This window comes from Biomphalaria glabrata, chromosome 6 (genome assembly GCF_947242115.1).
Source record: "Biomphalaria glabrata chromosome 6, xgBioGlab47.1, whole genome shotgun sequence".
In the NCBI taxonomy this organism is placed as follows: domain Eukaryota; kingdom Metazoa; phylum Mollusca; class Gastropoda; family Planorbidae; genus Biomphalaria; species Biomphalaria glabrata.
The window spans coordinates 28066061-28085932 of NC_074716.1; the positions used below are offsets into that span (position 1 = coordinate 28066061).

At 37.9% G+C, this 19872-nt stretch overlaps 1 protein-coding gene across 1 annotated transcript; it reads left to right on the forward strand.

The window, feature by feature from the left end:
- The first annotated feature begins 1416 nt into the window (after positions 1–1416).
- Positions 1417–12767, forward strand: LOC106061146 (28S ribosomal protein S6, mitochondrial-like). Its single transcript, XM_013219221.2, has 3 exons — positions 1417–1542; positions 7379–7518; positions 12430–12767. The coding sequence occupies exons 1-3, from the start codon at positions 1498–1500 to the stop codon at positions 12674–12676; spliced, it is 432 nt and encodes a 143-aa protein (XP_013074675.1). The 5' UTR covers positions 1417–1497; the 3' UTR covers positions 12677–12767.
- Positions 12768–19872: the final 7105 nt, after the last annotated feature.

Genomic DNA, 19872 nt, shown 5'->3' on the forward strand with positions numbered 1-19872 from the left:
TGATGTATTGAACAGAAAAAAAAAGGAGAGGGTGACAATGACAACACCTTTAAGTCGTTTCATTCTGTAAAGAAGTTGCACAAACATTGACTTTTCAGACACCATTACGTAGAGATTCCTAAATGAATCAAACATAATGATAATATTAATGGCAACGTCTTCGATTCCGAAGATTAAGGATGAGTGCAGTGTTTCACATGACTATGCAAAGCCAATTGCGACCTGCATATTTTTCTGCACCTAGTGCAGACAAAGACGTTGTCCGCCGTCTTCTGCACCTGTCTCCATTAAGGGCCTTCCTTTGAGTCTCAAATGTGTGTCGTGCAGCCTTTATGAGTACTCTCCAACTGTCTATTTTCAGACGCCATCTTCTGACAGCAACTTTCCACTATGCCAGTGAGGGCTAAATGGCGCCTGAGTTGATCGTTATAGTGCTTACGGAAGGCACCTTTGTTACGCCGTCCTCCTTTGAGCTCGCCAAAGAACATTAGCAATTTTAATAGATCAATCTAGTAACTAGTTTTTGAAATTATAATATAGCTGATATTAAAATTCTTGCTAAATTTTACATCACTTTGCTGACAATTAGCCTACATGCCGTCTGAGCCATGTCCGCCTCCATCACCCCCACACACACACACACACGCACACACAGACACACACGCGCGCAATCCTGCCGGAGGTTTAGGCTAGCTCACTATGATTTAATCATGATTTAATCATCTTCAGCTCTGAAGGACGTACGAAACAAATAAAACAAACAAAACAGAACACGAGTGAAGCACCAATGTTAGAATTACCTAATTAACCAACATGTTTTATATTCTTTTACTTGGTGTTATGGAGCGTGTGTTTCCAAGGTAACGGTGAGGCGGGGTTACAGCCACTGGTTTTGGTAGGTCATGGGGATGCAACTACGAGCAGGTCAGTCATAATTCATAAGTGACGGGTTTGATACATCAAGAGGAAACTGATCAGACACGTAAGAGAGAGAGGTGTAGTATATTTGTGGCTAGTTAGATTTTGCTTAAATATTCAATTCGTTAGGCTACTATGAGATCTATATCTCATATGAAGTTGAATTTGTGTAGGCTATATTGACTATTTTTATAAAATAAGTTATATTGAAATTGTGTTGACAAAAGAAGTTTGTTTTATTTCACAAAAATATTATACGCCTTGTAATACTAGCTGCCTGGAGCTACAATCCAACGACCGACCAACAACACTCAGCATAACCCAGTTTACGTTCAAGTTTTTTTTTTAAATATTAAAAGCCAGGAAAAACAATACTTTTCTAATACTAATTTATCTTTAACTGCAGCTTCCTTTTCAGTAAAATTCAGAAGCATTAAAAATGCGAAATAAAACGAAAGCAACAACAACAAAATTCCGTATTTATATACATATATATTTTTTGTTTTGAGTTTGCTTCAGCTCAATTGATTTCACTAGATCTAGCAGAAAACGAAAGTAACATCTTATGTCCTCAAAGTCATGCCGACATATGAGTTGTCAGTTATTTTAAAGGCACTTCAAAGGGTAAATAATTATTATAAAGTAGGGTATTGATCTATTAGTAGTTCTACTATTTTTTAAATTCTAGTTTTAATATTTTCTTGATTTTAATTAATATTAAATTAATCAATGTAGATATCTAATTATCTAGACATTCTAGTCACTAGTGGCTACTACTCTACTAGCTAGTGCCTAGGTAGTAGTTAAGAGTTAGTGGTTGTGATTCTAGATCTATTTCTAGACAAGATAAAGATCAAATCTAATCTAATAAATAAATATCTATTAGTATTATTATATTATATTAATATATTTATTTAATTTATTATTATTATATTAAATATAAATATATAAAATATAAATGCTCAAATAGATCTTTATCTAAATATAATTATCTAAGTCTAAGGACGATTTAATCATTTAGATAATAGTACTTAATCCAGTGGCAGTTGCGGCTAGGGCTAGGCCGGCTAGGGTGTTATACTCATTACTGTGTTTTCCAACCTGCATAAATTTGAAGGGTCAACCACCTCCTGATTTTTTCTCAGGATTGACTACGGAAGCTTTTCCCATGTTTGGGTCCAGTTACATGGCAGTCGAAGTTAGTTTTAATTCCCCCCCCCCTCTCCCCGTACCAAAAATTACTTTCATGCCTACCTTAACCAGCGCAAAACACTCAACGTTAAATTAAGAAGTTTTAGGACATGCTGATACTTACAAAGACCTAGGTAACAATCATAAGTCCTTAAGTAAAATTACTCATGAAAGGTTTAGATGAGGGTACAACAAATTGAGATCATTTCAGTTCAGTTGCAATCCCTCTGCAGATATAGACGATTACGATATAGACTTCATCAATGATGATGATGGTTTGAGTGCTGGGACAAGTGCCCAGATTCTGGGTGTCTTATGACCATGGGCGTAGCCAGGATTTTTTTTTCAGGGGGGAGGGGGATTTTCCCCCCCCCTAACCCCGGGGAAAAAAATGATTTTTCTATATATATGTTTGTATGGATGGATGTGTGTGTGTGTGTGTACATAATTAATCTCTATTACATTCTGATCCTTCATTCTTTGGAAGACATTTATTGTGCCCTAGAATAGGTTCTTCCTGGAGTTAGTGAAAAAATTGTAGACTCCTCGCCCTTGCCAGCGCTGAGAGCTCCCCCAGCCTCCGCCCCGCCACCAAGCACTATTTCTGGTATTAAAAGCCAACTAAATGCATATTCTGAGGTACCTACAGTGCATTATTTTGCTATTAAAAAGTTTTATTTCAAAAACCTAATGTGCTATTCTCACTGTCTTAGACCCTCCCGCGCCGTTCGGCGCACTTGCTGGCAAGCTGTTTCCACAAAAATCTGGCAATGTCTGAAGTCTCTTCCCACCTGCTCTGAGGATCTCCATGAAAGTGTGGCGCCAAATCTTACTAGGATGTCATCGCAACTCTTATTTGCGTAATTCATTTTGTCGGAGAACATGTCCAGCAAACCTCATGCGACGCTCTGTCACAACCTTACTAATGGGTCGACTCCCATATCGGCGTAGGATTTCCTTGATTTAGACCCGATCTCTATAACTGACTCCTAAAATCTGTCTTAGCCATCTTTGTAGAGCTACATTTAGTGCTTTTCAATTTCATTGCACTTTACTAATGGAGCCCAGCCACTGGTAGACATGTGTAACTTCTCTTGGCTACGATCTTGGAATTAGGTGACTATTTTGCTTTAGATGTTATATCAAAAAGGGAAGTTTTGGTTCCCGGTCACTTCATCCCCGGTCACTTCATCCCCGGTCACTTCATCCCCGGTCATTTCATCCCCTGGTCACTTCATCCCCCGGTCACTTCATCCCCAGTCATTTCATCCCCTGGTCACTTCATCCCCGGTCATTTCATCCCCTGATATTTTCATCATCTGATCATTTTTATCTAACAAATTGTAATTTTAAAAATTATGAAATGAGCAATATTTAATGTATTCATTTTTATTTAAATGACAAAATTGTAACACGTTAATGTTTAAAAGGAATTAAAGCAAAACTTATACATGCGACATGATATCACGAGGATGGGTGAACTTCGCCTTTATTAGAAATAAATAAAACCTTATTTCAAGGCTAAAAAAGACGCGCCCATTTTCAAGAAAGAGCGATTGAAAAATAAAATAAAGTGAAACATGGTCGTACTTCCACCACACCTTGGCCTCTGGTGATAAGTTATCAGCAGCACGGTCATAATTATTGTTATCGCACTTCTATCTCTCAAAAGATTTCCTCTACTTGCACCACACCTTGGCCTTTGATGATAGGTTATTAGCGCATTGATCATTATTATTGTAATCGCACTTCAATCTCTCAAAAGATTTCCACTACTTGCACCACACCTTGGCCTTTGATGATAGGTTATTAGCGGCATGATCATTATTATTCTAATCGCACTTCAATCTCTCAAAAGATTTCCTCTACTTGCACCACACCTTGGCCTTTGATGATAGGTTATTAGCGGCATGATCATTGTTATTCTCATCGCACTTCAATCTCTCAAAAGATTTCCACTACTTGCACCACACCTTGGCCTTTGATGATAAGTTATCAGCGGCATGATCATAATTATTGTAATAGCACTTCTATCTCTCAAATTATTTTTTACTACTTCCACCAAACCTTGGCCTTCGATCCGGAAAATATTATGATATTACAACCCCCACATCCAATAGAAGCGCTATAGCTAAGTACACACCCAGATTTACAATATAATATAAGATTTCTCATTAAGAAAACAGAGTGGAACAGGAAACACTATAAACGCATTAGTAACAAAATGTCAAAAAGCATTTTACATAATCATATTTATGTATAAAATATTTAATTGGGGATGAAATGACCGGGGATGAAGTGACCAGGGGATGAAATGACCGGGGATAAAGTGACCGGTCACCGAAGTTTTATCATCAAAATCATCTTTTGGGGGGCTTAAAATAAAATATATCTGGAGTGGTTGTTTTTTTTTAATTCAAAACCCCATTTAGCTACGGTCATAGAATTTGGTGACTGTAGTTTGCTTTAGAAATAATATTAAAGAGAGAGGCTTTCAACCTTAAAATGCTCTGTAGGGGGATTTTAAACTCAAAACTATCTTGAGGGGTTTTAAACTTTAAAAAAAGCCATCTGTAGGAGAGGTGTTGAAACTCAAAACCCCCCATTGGCTTGGCTATGCTCAAAGAATTTTAGTGTGTAATTTGCTTTTTTTTTATATTGAAGAGGTATTTTTTAGCATCAAACCCCTCTGAAGGGAAATTTAAATTCAAAACACCCAATATGCTTGGCTACGCTCATAGCATTTTTAGTGCGTAATTTGCTTTTTTTTATATTGAAGAGGTATGTTTAGCTTCAAAACCAGCTGAAGAGGGGTTTAAACTTCAAACCCCTTTGGCTACGCTCATACAATTTTGAGTGTGTAATTTGCTTTTTTATATTGAAGAAGGGTTTATCGTAAATTTTGTAGAGGGGTTTAAAATCAAAATCTTCCTTCGATATGCCCTTGGAAATTTGGGATTGTCATTTGCATTTTTTGTTTTGTTTTATAGAAGAGTGGGATTTAAATGCAAAACCCCCTGGTAGGGTTAATTTAGTAGTGGGTTTCAAACTCAAAACCCCCTGGTAGGGGTTTTTCAAACTCAAAACCCCTGGTAGGGGGTTTTAAACTCAAAACCCCTGGTAGTGGGTTTTAAACTTAAAACCCTCTGGTAGTTTTCAAACTCAAAACCCTCTGGTAGGGGGTTTTAAACTCAAAACCCTCTGGTATGGAGTTTCAAACTCAAAATCCCCTGGTAGGGGGTTTCAAACTCAAAACCCCCTGGTAGGGGGTTTTAAACTCAAAACCCCTGGTAGTGGGTTTTAAACTTAAAACCCTCTGGTAGTTTTCAAACTCAAAACCCTCTGGTAGGGGGTTTTAAACTCAAAACCCCCCGGTATGGAGTTTCAAACTCAAAACCCCCTGGTGGGGGGTTTCAAATTCAAAACTCAAATTTAAACTCAAAACCCCCTTGGCTAGAGCAAGTGATGGTTTAGTATTAAAATTTCTCTTAAAATAAACAAAATTAAAGCAAAAGATCAGTCATGCAAAACCCCCTGGTAGGGTTAATTTAGTAGCGGGTTTCAAACTCAAAACCCCCTGGTAGGGGTTTTTCAAACTCAAAACCCCTGGTAGTGGGTTTTAAACTTAAAACCCTCTGGTAGTTTTCAAACTCAAAACCCTCTGGTAGGGGGTTTTAAACTCAAAACCCCCTGGTATGGAGTTTCAAACTCAAAATCCCCTGGTAGGGGGTTTCAAACTCAAAACCCCCTGGTGGGGGGTTTTAAACTCAAAACCCCTGGTAGTGGGTTTTAAACTTAAAACCCTCTGGTAGTTTTCAAACTCAAAACCCTCTGGTAGGGGGTTTTAAACTCAAAACCCCCTGGTATGGAGTTTCAAACTCAAAACCCCCTGGTGGGGGGTTTCAAATTCAAAACTCAAATTTAAACTCAAAACCCCCTTGGCTAGAGCAAGTGATGGTTTAGTATTAAAATTTCTCTTAAAATAAACAAAATTAAAGCAAAAGATCAGTCATTAAACTCCGCCCCCCCCCCCCCCCCGGCCTACGCCCATGCTTATGACTCCATTGGTGGAGGCTGCTTAGGCCTGCTTATTATAGCACAATTAAGAATGGACCACTGTCCTGTTTGTTCATATTTTGCATGGTTCAGGACAAACTTCGACTCATGGTACCCCAGCTGCTTGGAGGAAGAAGAAACTGTCTCATATTCTTTTTGACTGCATCAGACCTGGTGATCTCTGTCTTGACAGGTCTGGTAGGTCTAAAGTTCTTGACCTGTATGTTGACATACACATGCATGTCCAGGGCTTTTGTGAGAGATGATTTCAGTCTCTCAAGATCTCCCTTAAATGGAGTATGATGATGATTTACTTCATCTTGATCAGGTGTGATTTATTAGCTGTCTGAGGATGATTAGCATAATGGCATATCTAACATTTTTATTTTACTAATGTGAGCTCAGATGTCCTCAAACTGTCACAATAAGTCAGAAATAACCTAATAGTATACTTCGATTGTACTAGAATTAAACCTAAAGTTCCCCTTTCAGACCTTGTGGTCTATAGGGCAGATGATGTAAAGGTCATCTGTTTCTGTGGCCTACGGTTAACGAGGGTGTCATGTGGCCAGCACAACGACCAACCGCCTTTACTTTTCCCCAAATAATGTCTGGTACCCATTAGAGCTGGGTGGACTCAGAGGCGCCCAAAGATCCCGAAATGAAAGAATTAAACCTAGAGTGAGAATATTAGTTAGACAAACACACCACAAAGTTGTGAATACACTCTCATGCTTTTTCACAAGCATGTATAGAAAATATCAACAAATTCACCACAATGGGAAAATTATGCACTTCTGGCCTTTGTAATAAAAGTGTTTTGCAATGTGTGCTGATTATACAGACCAAATATTGTAAATTTAATCTTGATATTTGCTTCACTGAATTAATTTACTAACCAGGTAAGAGACTGATCCTCAACATTAAGCATTTAAACAAAGATAAACAGTGTGAAAGGAATATGATTCCTGTGACTTGTCTTATAGTTTTATTGAAAAATCAATTCCAGGGGGGGGGGGGGGGGTTACTTAATGTTTGAATGACTGACAGTGGTAAATAATGCCATATAACCATAATCTAACGCAGACAATAACCCTAACTTCTGAAATGTCAATAGTCTTGCTTAAAAATTAAATCACAGGCATATCACTTGCAATGAAGCAATGAACTCAATGCAACAATCTGTAGTGTTTTTTTTTTAAATTATTTTCAGCCTGAGCTTGCGCAAGTTATAAAAAGATGCTGTACAAACATTCTTGGTCAAGGTGGAATCATTAGAGGAATGGAGAACTTGGGTTTAAAACCATTACCTTACAGAATGAAAAACCATGGAAGCAAGTTCACAGAAGGAAAGTTAGTTGTTGTTGTTGTTGTTTTTTCTTTTTGGGGGGGGGGGTTAATCTTTGATACATGTGTTAAGTTAATAAAAAAAAGTTTTCAAATGATGTTATAATTCTGTATTAAGTTCTCTTCACTCTCTGAAAATAGGAGCCTGTTTTTAAACTCTATTATATTTTCTAAGCATTATTTCTCAATTTAATTGCAATGTCTTTACAACAAATCAAGTTATGTCTTAAAAATACAACTAACTCTTTCTCTCCGTAATTATTTTCCTCATTCCAATAGTAATATTCATTTGGCTCATTTGTATTTCACTAACCTGTTCTGATTAAACTTAAATAACTTTTTGTTTGTTATTAGAAAATGTTATACTTGGTATCAAATTATAGGAGAAAGCATCCTCTCTTTACACAATGCAAATTAAAGTTTATAAATTTAAAAAATCAATTGAGTTTAATGGGGTCAAATCAACGATGACATCGTTGATTAGGAGAGAAAGAGCTAAATCCATTGACAAAGAAAAACAAGGTTACAAAGACAGTTACAAAGACAGTTTGTGTGGAAACACAAACTCAAATCGCCCCATGAAGTGGTTCACCCAGGCAGGATAAGAATAGAGATAGAAATAGATGTGAACCTGGCCTAACTAGTTCCCCTTTCAGACCTTGTGGTCTATTAAGGCAGATGATGTAGAGTTCATCTGTTTTTGTGGCCTACGGTTAACGAGGGTGTCATGTAGCCAGCACAATGACCAACCGCATTTACTTTTCCCCAACTAATGTCAGGTACCCATTAGAGCTGGGTGGACTCAGAGGTGCCCAAAGATTCAAAAGTTGAAAATCCCATTCTTTGAACACGGGACCCCCGCTTCAGAAGAAAAGCGCTTTACCCAGGGGCGTAACTAGGGATTTGGGGGCCCGGGGGGATTGACCTCTTTGGGGGCCCCTTACATTTTGACATTCAACATATGACATGGGATAATGTACGCAAAAATATATACGCCCCAAATCCAATTGATTCAGTATATCAGTAAACTTAAAAAGTAATCAAGACTCTTTTAATGAATAATACCTTTATTTATTAGTTAAATAATGCACAAGTGACAAATCTAAATTGATATCGCTTAACGTCGTGCATTCTGTGCAGCAAAGACATCTATAACATCAACTACATCGATACTTTCTAGTATTTGTGACTTCACTGACATTAAAGCCATGATAAGCCTTTCTTGCGTCATTGTGCTCCTGAGATAGCTTTTGACGAACTTGAGCTTTGAGAATGATCTCTCACATGACGTAATGGAAGTGGCCTGAGTTAGCATTATTCGGAGGACGTTGCAAAGTTTGAGCACACGTAATTACCATATGAAGCCTGTTTCCTCAATATGTCTATTGGTGGTTGTATTACTGGTTTGTTAATGAAAAGTGCTCGTGCATCAATGACATCATTGAAAAAGGGATTTGCCATTTATTTCATCATACAAACAGGAAACGTAGCACAGTTTGTCATAAGCGGGTCTTCATCTAACAGGTGTCTTGGTTCAAGAAGAAACCCAAAGGTATCCATTTTCTTTCCAGCCTTTGAAATCTGCCCTTCATCTCCATATGAAATCTGTCCAGCACTTCTGTCGCAACACGTTTGAATGGCAGTTTTATTGACAGTCCTACATTATAACTCAACTTCCCATCAAGTCTTTTCTTTCTTCTGGTTGTTTTGATTACAGGGAATCCATAGTATTCACTACCTTCTTTTGCTTTTTCGATGGATTGGGTTTTTGTCAGTTTCTCATCATTTTGCAGAAAGCATGAAAGGGTACTAATTTCTTTAGCAGCTTCCCGTATATGCAGTCCAGACTTTTGTAGTTTCTTCTGAACTATATTAATTGGGCGCAGGAGCTTTGACCAGAATTCAAGATAGGCAAAAAATTCTTAATTTTCCACTGCATGAAGAAGATTCTGTGCTAATATTATATGATAGTACGTCATTGTTGGTTGTTTATGTTTTGTGCGCAAGCAAAAGGATTCAGAGAATACAAAAGTGGGAAAGATCCATATCTCGTTATGCTCGAGTATAGAAATACTCCGATAAGTGGACTGTTGTATTCACCATCACAACTGCTGACGAGTAGAAGACTTAGGGAATCATTCCAACTGATCCCAAACTATTGAAACCATCGGTAGCTGAAAATGCAGAGACATTACTAAACGAACGACAGATGAAAAGCAAAGGGAAGTACAATGCAAAAGCGAGACTACCTAAAGATTATTCTGTCGGAGAGTTCGTCTAGGTCAAACATGGCAGAAAGCAGTTGTCATAAAAAACATTCAGCACCCAGATCTTACATCATGAAGACAAACGGAAAAACATACAGAAAAAATCAACGCTTTTTGAATAAGAGTTTCGATGAAGACATCTCTGGGTACTATGATACCGATGGAGACAATGAACTGCAAACTGTTGGAAGAAACGAAACAGACAGTTATAGACCAACGTCTAGAGAACTTGTTGTGCAAGTCAAGACAACCAGAAGTGGACGATTTGTTAAAGTTCCTAGTAGCCAGGGCCAGCCTTAGGCCACTGCAGCCTATGCGGTGGCAGTGGGCCCCGCGCTTTCATAGGACCCGCGCTAATTCTAAGTGTACATTATTAAATTAAACCATTATAATGTATATAAAATAACAGGGTTTTCGTGACCTCCTGATTTTCCAGGGCCTCCAGGAAATCTCAAGAGAAGGCAAAATATATGATAAAGTCCTGAACTTTTTTTGAATTAATTCAAATCTCCTAAAGAATAGACGAAATTCAAATTTTGGGGTGCCTATAAATAAAAAGTGGCATTGCGAGCTTTCATTTGATAAAAATGTATTGCAAAGACGAAAGGAGGCCTATTTTCTAATAAAAAAAAAATAATTTTGACATTAGGCCTATGCTCATCCCTACCCAGACTAGGCCCCGCGCGATCCGTTTCGCATAGGGCCCCGCAAATGCTAGGGCGGCCCTGCTAGTAGATATCACTTTTAAGAACTTTAAAAGGAAGGGTGTGATAATAACTTCAAAAGGAATGATGTGATAATATTGTATGATATTAAGTCATTGTTTATTGTTTTTATTGCAAAAGGATTAGATGGAAATAAAATAGTTTCCATTGGATTGAGGAAAGATGAATAGAGGGGTAATAACTCGAGTGTGAAGTTTAATTCTGAAATTATAGACGCCAAACCCGAATAATGGACTATTCTAGCATTATTAAGAATAACTTTTGGATCTGTTATAGGCCTACTCGATTCTGTAAATTTTGATTCCAGGTTAATTAGTGTAGCCATAAAATACTCGACATTTAGATATATTATTAGAATATCTAGTAAGTTTAAAATGTAAAACTAACTTTGATCTCTGTGGGAAAAAATATTTGTAAAATGTCAACAAAGTCAACGTACTGATAGACCTAGATCTAGGTTTAGTCTTTGTGATAAATTTAATCCATAAATGTTGAAAAAAAAAAGACACCCGTTGACACTATCTGTCAATCAAATATATTAATTTATGTATTTACAATAAATTTCGGACACCCATTTGGGGGCCCGGGGGGATTTTAAAATTCTCCCCCCCCATCCCCCCCCCCCTTAGTTACGCCACTGGCTTTACCGCTTAGCTACCGCGCCTACCCTGGCCTAACTGTCTTATAATTGATGTAATTGTTTTGAAAAGGCTCAATCTCTTATTCGAATCCTAAAAAAAAAAAATTTTTTTTTAATTTCCGCAAAATAAAAAAAATGTTCAAGAAAATGCAGTTTACAAGATTACTATTTGTTTTGCATTAGGTCTAACTTATAATGCATACTAAATAGCTTTTTGTCTTTAAAAAACTGCATGCATAAATGATTTTAAAAATTAGATTTTTCGCTTTCAGAAAAAAAAAAGTAGCCGTTGCATCAGAACTTTGAATGGTCTAAAATATTGTGTTGTCGGATTTTCACTATCTTTTCTAGTTTACGAGATCTAAACGGGACGGACGGACAGACATTTCACACAAAACTAATAGCGTCTTTTTCCCTTTCGGGGGCCGCTAAAAAAGTATGAAGAGTTACAAGGTTTCAAATAAATTATTTCTGTTGAATTGTAAAAAACTTTAAAAATTTATTTAGAATCATTCATTATGCACTTTAAATGTCCAGTACAGTACAGTGAGTCTACTGTGAAATCAGTCGGGAATAGTTGGAACCAGGACAAGACGGACGGGCCAGTAGAGTTTGGTACAGAGTTTCTTGGGCAATATGGTTATGTACAGTGAAGCATGTGTACAGTCAATTGTACAGTATTGACTGTGATTTAGTATACATTTAAAAGTTACGTTAACTCTACTTCTAGATCTAGAATCTAGAGGTAATCTATATTAGATATTACGTAAAATATAAGCAATGCTTATAAACTTCAATAAAATTGAAGCAGCTTTAAATTTACTCAGTTATTGCATAAAAGGGTAGACTACGCCATGTTGGCTCTAGATTTAGTCACCAGCCAAATTTACATTTATTTTTATTTTTTTTTTTTAATTATAAATGTCAAACTAGAGTTTTCTCCATTTCACTCATGTGGCCAACAAGCTATTAATTCTTTTCTCAGTGCTATACATCAACTTTTAATTTCTAGGAATATTGTTAGAATCGTATTTGAGATCAGCTGTCCGCCCACCCACCCAGAGTCCTCTATGTAGAAGTATTGTAGAGTTATTGAAAAAGGCTTGTCCCTTAAGTCCAAAGATTAAGGAGACAACTAAAATTATAAATCAAATTTAAATTATTCTTTTTGTGTTCATAAAAAGAATGAAGCTAGAACTGTATGAATGGTATATGTAGCAGTTTGGCTTTTTTTTTTTTATGATACTTAAAAAATTAACATTATTCATTAACTATCTCTTTTCAGTTATATTCTTATTAAATTTGATGCGTCCACTAAAATACATGAGCCCTTGATGGACATTTTCTCAAGAGACACTGACGTCATCCGAAAGAATATGTTTTCAGAAGAAGAATTTGTTCGTCCATGTTTGTCTGGACCTTGTGAATTTGGTGAGATTAAGAATCCAGACCATGAGAAAAGGTTATGGTGGGCTAAAGTCAAGCGTCGAGGCATGCGCTGGGAAAGAGACAGACAAAGGAAAAAAGCATAGTTCATTGTTCAATAGTTATTTTTTTCATGCACACAACAGATCATCAATGGAAATATTTTTAATGTAATAAAATGTAAATCTGACATATTTATTTTGTGTTTGTTAAATATATAACAAATGACAATTTATTTAGATGTTCTCTCTCTCTCTATATATATGTATATATACTTATCTTACATTTTTAAAAATAAAATGTTTATAAAATACTGGCATAACATTTGTTTCAAATGAATGTATAGACATTAATGATTAGAATGTAACAAGATGAAAAAGAACTAACAGATCATTCATCCAGTCCGAAAATAAATCCTTTTACTAGTCCATTTAACAACAAAAGTTCATTCTCAAGACTTTTCAGAGTAACAACCTTCCCATGATCCTCAGTTGCTTCTGAGATTTTTCTATTGCTTTTGTACCTTACCAATCTTGACCAGATGTCGCCAACAAGTCTGACAAAAACTAAATGCATTAAAAAGTCTTACAATTTGATATCTGACTCGTCTTGTACCTTCAATATCCAAGAACGAATTCGAGGTAAAGCTGCTTTACAATAAGAAATCCTCTTCTTAGTCTGAGACCAAAGGATAATGCAGTATATACTACATGTACGTCACAACGAATATTTTGCGAGTATCCCAAAAGTTTACCGTACAGACGCATTATATGATGCAATTGGCTTTTAAATGTTAATTTTCATTGGACAGACTTTTTTTTTTTGGGGGGGGGGGGGGGAATATGAGAAATGTGTACAAATGTTCTCCGGCTGACATTGTTATGTAGAGCAAGAAATTGGGAAAGAGCTCTTTTCATAAAAAAGAAATATCTTCAATTCAACTTTAATTGGTCTACTTATACATTTCTTAGTCGCTAGATAGGGCCACTGCTAAAATAAGTCGCTTAGATTTACAAATATCAATTGAAGCTTAAAAATAGACTAAGACTAAGACTGCTTTATTGATCCTTACGGAAATTTGTTGTGATTACAAGGACTCGTTTCTCATATAAAGACAACACAACAGAAAAATACACATAAATACAACAGACAACATAAAGAGTTCATTCAGCGACTACACACAGGTATCTTGGTGCATTTCATGTTCCCTGATCAATGAGTGGCGGTGATAGAGTCTGACCGAGTGAGGTACGAACGAGTTTTTGTACCGCTCCGTTCTTGTTTTGATTGACAGCAGTCGCCCACTTCGCGACGACCTGGCGTAGTTCTGATGGAGCGGGTGGCCGTTGTCTTCCAAGGTTTTTTCGATTTTTCTTAGGCACGTTTGTTCAAAAAGTTCCTTTAAATGTGGTAATGTTGTGAGTGTAATTTTTGATGCTTTTTTAATGATGTTTTCTAGACGTTGCAACAGTTTAGATGAGGCGTTGCCTTGCCAACAACTTATTCCGTATGTTAGCAGATTTTGTACAGTCGCGCCGTAAAATGTCTCAAGGATCTTCTTGTTTAATTTAAAACTGTTGAGTTTGTATAGAAAAAAGAGTCGCTGGGCTGTTTTCTTTGTCAGAGTTCCAAGGTGGTCTTCCCATGAAAGCTTGTTGTTGATGATAACGCCTAGATATTTATATGCCTTTACTTGTTCTATAGTAAAATAGTAAACGCTGAGGACTTTTCAATGAGATAATGACATAATAGTTTCAAAATATTGCCTATGCCTAGTTAAGTTATAGATTTGATAGCCATTTACATCACTGCTCTCAGTACTGTACTATATATTTCTTTTATTTCGAACCATTATTTGATTTAATTTATTTTTCCAAAGATTCAGCTAAGAAGTGGAAGACATAACGTCTACATAGTGGATACCAGATGGACGGAGGGAGTTGATTTCAGCTTTGTTACTAAACACAAAAAGGGAGGGGGTAAATCGGTAAAATATTTAATATTTATTTACCACCTTTACGACTCAAGTATCAGTGTGACAAGTCAAAAACTCGCTGTCAGAGTCACTCAAATTTATCACAGCATTAATTATTATTTTTCATTATTTATTTATTTTATTTTAATTATCACCCCATCCTACCCCCAAATTCTTCACCCGCGCCACCTTTTCCTCTCCAGGCTAGACTTAGTTGACCACATTAGAGATAGCTAGGCCACGTCTTTCGATTTATCTTCCCTTGACCGGGGCAAAGATACACCCAGACTCTTTGATCTTATCGGCAGGATGTCTGGAATGCAAGTCAATCCTCCCCCCCCCTTTCTCCTACGTCTCTCTTTGATCTAGGAGATTACTCGAGTCAAAGTGCCTCTCGACGTACCAATGTGCGACTCCCATCTCAAGTCTAATTCACCCACGTGTAAGATAATTCTAAGCCTAGGACATTTCCTGTTTCCGCCCACATTTTCCAGGCCTGTATATAAGGTAAATTAAATCAAGTCAGACTCTCTCTTTCTCATTCGAGCTGAGCTATCGAGCCATGGATGGCTGCCTGGTCGTGCGGTTTGCGCGCTGGATTGTCGTTTGGATTTATCGATGGTCAGGGTTCAAACCCTGCCAGCTCCCATCCCCCGTCGTCCTGCGGGAGGTTTGGACTAGGAAGTAAACTATCTTCAACTCTGAAGGAACATCCGAAATATGTAAAACATTTTACATCTACCAGTCTGGACTATATCATTTATTCTCACTTCTAGAGGAATACCTGGTGGTAAGCCGAACTTAATCACAAGTTCCATCTTAATTACTTTTGTGCTATTTCCACTGGATAGTATCATGTGTAGTTTATTATTTCATTTATATTTAATTAGTGCATTGTGTATTTCTCACTGTAGTAAGTAGAAAACATGAACATGGCTAATGTATATTTTATGAATTGCAGTAATCTATTAATGCTACGTTGCTCAATTGATCGTTGATGCAACCATGTGTATATTTGTACATCTTATTTTATTTCCTTTATCTCGGTTGACCGCCTTGATAATTTTGCTAGCGCACTAATACTGCGTTTAGAAAGGAGATGTGAATTATCTCCCCTTCACTAATTTTACTCTAACGAGAGTCGCGCCGCTTGAACGGACACCCTCTCCATTGTTCTCGACCGACGGTCGTATGTAAACAAACCGTCATGGTCGCTGACCACCGCCCATCCCCCCCCCCCTTCTTTTCTCTCCTGTGTTGTTTATTTGGGATTATTATTTCCCCTTATATGTACATTTTATATTATTATTTCCCCTTCTATGTTTCTATATTGCTACTATCAGCCATCTGTTTTCCGAATCCCATTTGTCATCATCTCCCCATTGTGCTCTAAAGCAATTTTACCAATCTGACGAATGCACCTCAGTCGAGGGCATCGATAAGATGCATGAGAGACATTTCCTAACTTGTCTTTATTTATCCGCAGCCTCCCTCAGGTGTCTGCCTATTTATTTGCTATCGAGAATCACCTATTTATGTGCTGAGTGCTATTCAGCACTACACTTTCCTACTGAGATCGGCCTATTTGCTGTTCAGTGTCTACACGACACTACTCAACTCTACTACTTGGCGCTATCGGCATTGCCCGCCTATTCGACAGTCCACCTGTCATCTTATTAGGTGCGACGTCCCTATAGACTCAGGTCTGTGCGAGACGTCATAGCTACGCCAACCCTCTGCAACTCACTGGACATATCCTGTCAACTACGCTGCCCACGGCAGATCAGCTCTGCCCGCAGTAACCATGTGCCCACGTTAGCCGGCCACCCGCCCTACTGTGCCCACTACAGATATTGGAACTTGGGATTGAGACTCCACAAGAACTATATCACTGGCGTCCCTCTATCCGCTAGAGCGCCACCTCCAGCTGCAGAACCTCAAGCCAGGACACAGCCAGCTGCGACATCAACAGGACAACCAGCTAAGTCAGAGGACAAAGTGACATACTCTCTTATTAAGTGCAAGAGTGATGATTAAATCTAGTATTATTTAGAGATAGATGCAAACCCTCCCCCCTTTTTATTCTTATATGTATATTTATGTACATAAATATTCTTCATTTTTAACTTTTGTATCTATCTTTCATTGCTTGTCTCGTTGCGTGTCTGCTCCCGATTCATATGCTGATAGGTTGGTGTGTGATAGCTTTAAAAATAATCATCCCCTAGACATAAAACGCGCCGAACACACGTCACATTTCCCCACCTGTCACAATCAGGACACACAATGAAAGACAAAAACTTTATGGTGTGAAGATTAAATGTTTTAAGACTGTTTCTACTAGCAGCCCATTCTGTTACATCTACTGTACTTATATCAACTCTTTCCGACTGTCTGATAAAAAGTCTGTACACGTGATTTCTCCCACACCCAATCTCGGATCAAGCTAAAATTTTGCACAATTATTAGTTTTACCTAACAACACAAGAGTCAATTAAAATTAAAACCAATTAGTTAATCAACTATTGGTAATAACATATTTGGTTTTTGTCTCAAACAAGGGAAGAAAATTGTACTTGACTGGTGGTGGTGGTATTAGCTGGATTATATAATCCCCTATATAGAGCATGGTCTAAGTCTTAGTGAACACAAACCTGAAAAATAGGACCAGACAATAGAAGCAATAGATAACTTTACAATCTACCATGTACATTAGCTCTCTACTAAGATAAGATAATTTTTATTGATGTAACAGTGGTTTAACGGATGCAATTGTCTTTGAGAATCGTGTGTATTTTGGAAAGGCATGAAAAAGTTCTTCAGGAGATGGTGGCTGTGTTCGAGTGAAATAGGGAAAAGAGGGGTAATATGACATCGTGGGCAATATGAGCATTTGTGATATTTTTTCATTGGTCGTTAGTATATAAAATTTGGCGAAGTGGAAACAAGGCTTAAGTTAAGCAACAACATTCGCAATTTAAATTCACATTGTGTATTGCAATATTATGGTCTAATAAAATGTTTTTAGAAAATTTGGTGGTTCTCTTTACATTACATCACATTTTTATAAGGATGTCTAAATGCTTAAAGTGTAAGCTATCATACTATATTTGGTATACAATGAATACATGAGCAAATATTAAGAATAAAACAATTTTAAAACTCTGGTCAGCACAGCGATATGGTTGTAATAACAACATTTAAAGTGTTCGACCATGTGAACAATATGAAATACTCTGTGGCATTTTACGTCTCGAGAGACGATCTTTTCCCTATGCAACTTCTTGTGTGACTAAAGAGGCCAATCCTTGATACACAGCTGCGATCGCAGGTTGGGCATATATAATCACCAGGCGCCGTTGCATTTTCACCCTTCTTTCTGCTTCTGTTGTGTATGACATCTGCAATCTGTGACCCTTCTTTTATGCTCTCTCTCCATGTGGATCTGTCCAGTGCCACCTCTTCCCAGTTGCCAGTGTCGATTTTGAAGAGCTTCATGTCGCGTTTGCATACATCCGTATAACGTAAGAGTGGGCGACCAGCGGCTCTCCTGCCTTCTATTAGATCGCCATACAGGATGTCCTGTGGAAGTCGACCTACTGGCATTCTACGAACGTGGCCAAGCCAGCCAAGGCGTCTGCTGCTGATAACAGAGCGGATGTCCTGGCATCCTGCTCTATGTAGCACTTCCTCATTGGTTATCTTATCTTGCCACCTAATTTTAAAGATCCGCCTTAGGCATCGGAGGTGAAAGACATTCAGCTTTTTTTCCTGCCATGAGTAGGTTGACCATGTTTCACTTCCGTACAGCAAGGTGCTCAACACACAGGTCCGGTAGACTAGGGCTTTAGTACTGCTAGTCAGCAATATGTTGTCCCAGACTCTTTTCTGCAACCGTGACATGGTGGCCATTGCCTTGGCTATCCTGTTGTTTATGTCTTTATCCAGTAGAGTGTTGTTGGATATGATGGAGCCGAGGTAACAAAAGTGATCAACAATTTCTAGTGGTTGGCCATTAATGCTTACTTGAGGTGCAGTGTTTGTGTTTTGGACAAGTATCTTAGTCTTGCTTTGACTGATGTTTAAGCCGAACTTCTGGCAAGCAGCATATAGTTGTCAACCATGGACTGTAGCTGAATATCAGAATCAGCCACAATAGCTGCATCATCAGTATACAGGAGTTCCCTGACGAGTAGCTTCCTAACCTTGGTTTTTGCCCGCAGCCTTGAAACATTAAATAGTTTTCCAGAGGATCTTGTATGGAGAAACACACCTTCGTTTATGTCGCTGTACGCATAGTGCAGTAGACAGGAGAAGAGAATGCCAAACAGAGTAGGTGCGAGCACACATCCCTGCTTGACACCACTGCAAACCTCAAAAGGTGCTGATTGGGCTCCATTGAATTTGACAGTACATTTAGTTTCCTCATGAAAACACTCAATTAACTTCAGTAGTTTGGGAGGGCAACCTATTTTCCTCAGGAGTTTGAAAAGGCCACTTCTGCTGACCATGTCAAAAGCTTTAGTCAGATCAACAAAAACAATGTAAAGTGGGTCTGTCTCTCTCTCTGAATTTCTCCTGCAGTAGTCGTAGAGAAGATATCATGTCTATAGTGGATCTACCACTCCTGAATCCACACAGAGACTCTGGGTAGACTCTAGAAACTATCACTTGCAGCCTGGATAGTGCCTCCCTAGCAAAGATTTTGCCCACTATACTGAGGAGAGAGATACCCCTATAGTTGTTGCAGTCACTCCGATCCCCTTTGTTCTTGTATATTGTGACTATAGTTGCGTCACGCATGTCCTGTGGGACATGACCTGTTTCCCAACAGCGGCAGAGGAGAATATAGAGTTCAGGGAGCAGGAGTGATTCGTTGACTTTCACTACTTCCACTGGGATACCATACTGGAATGCCTAGATGAGCTTCCGAGCCTTAGTGACCTCAAAAAAGCAATTAACTGCTTATGAAATACTAAGCTGGTGGTAAATTAGGGTCCGATGTTGTTTTTTTATGTTTCTTTGCTCGCATATTACATCAAGACCATACTAGGTGGTGAATGTTCAAGCAGAAGATAAAACCAACATAATCACCTCGTATAAAAGCTGACTTAGCCAATAATATTAATTAAAATGAAGACAATTAGTTCTTCTCATCAGCTCTGGTGCGCGCAATGTTCACTATACACATAGTCACTTTGTCTACTTAGCAGAAAATACGTTTAAAATAATAATTTAAAAAATTATGTTTTAAAATGTTTGTTTTGTTTCCTTGATAAGCAGAATTATACTGTGTTTGTACGTAGCCTATATAGTTTTCTGACATTG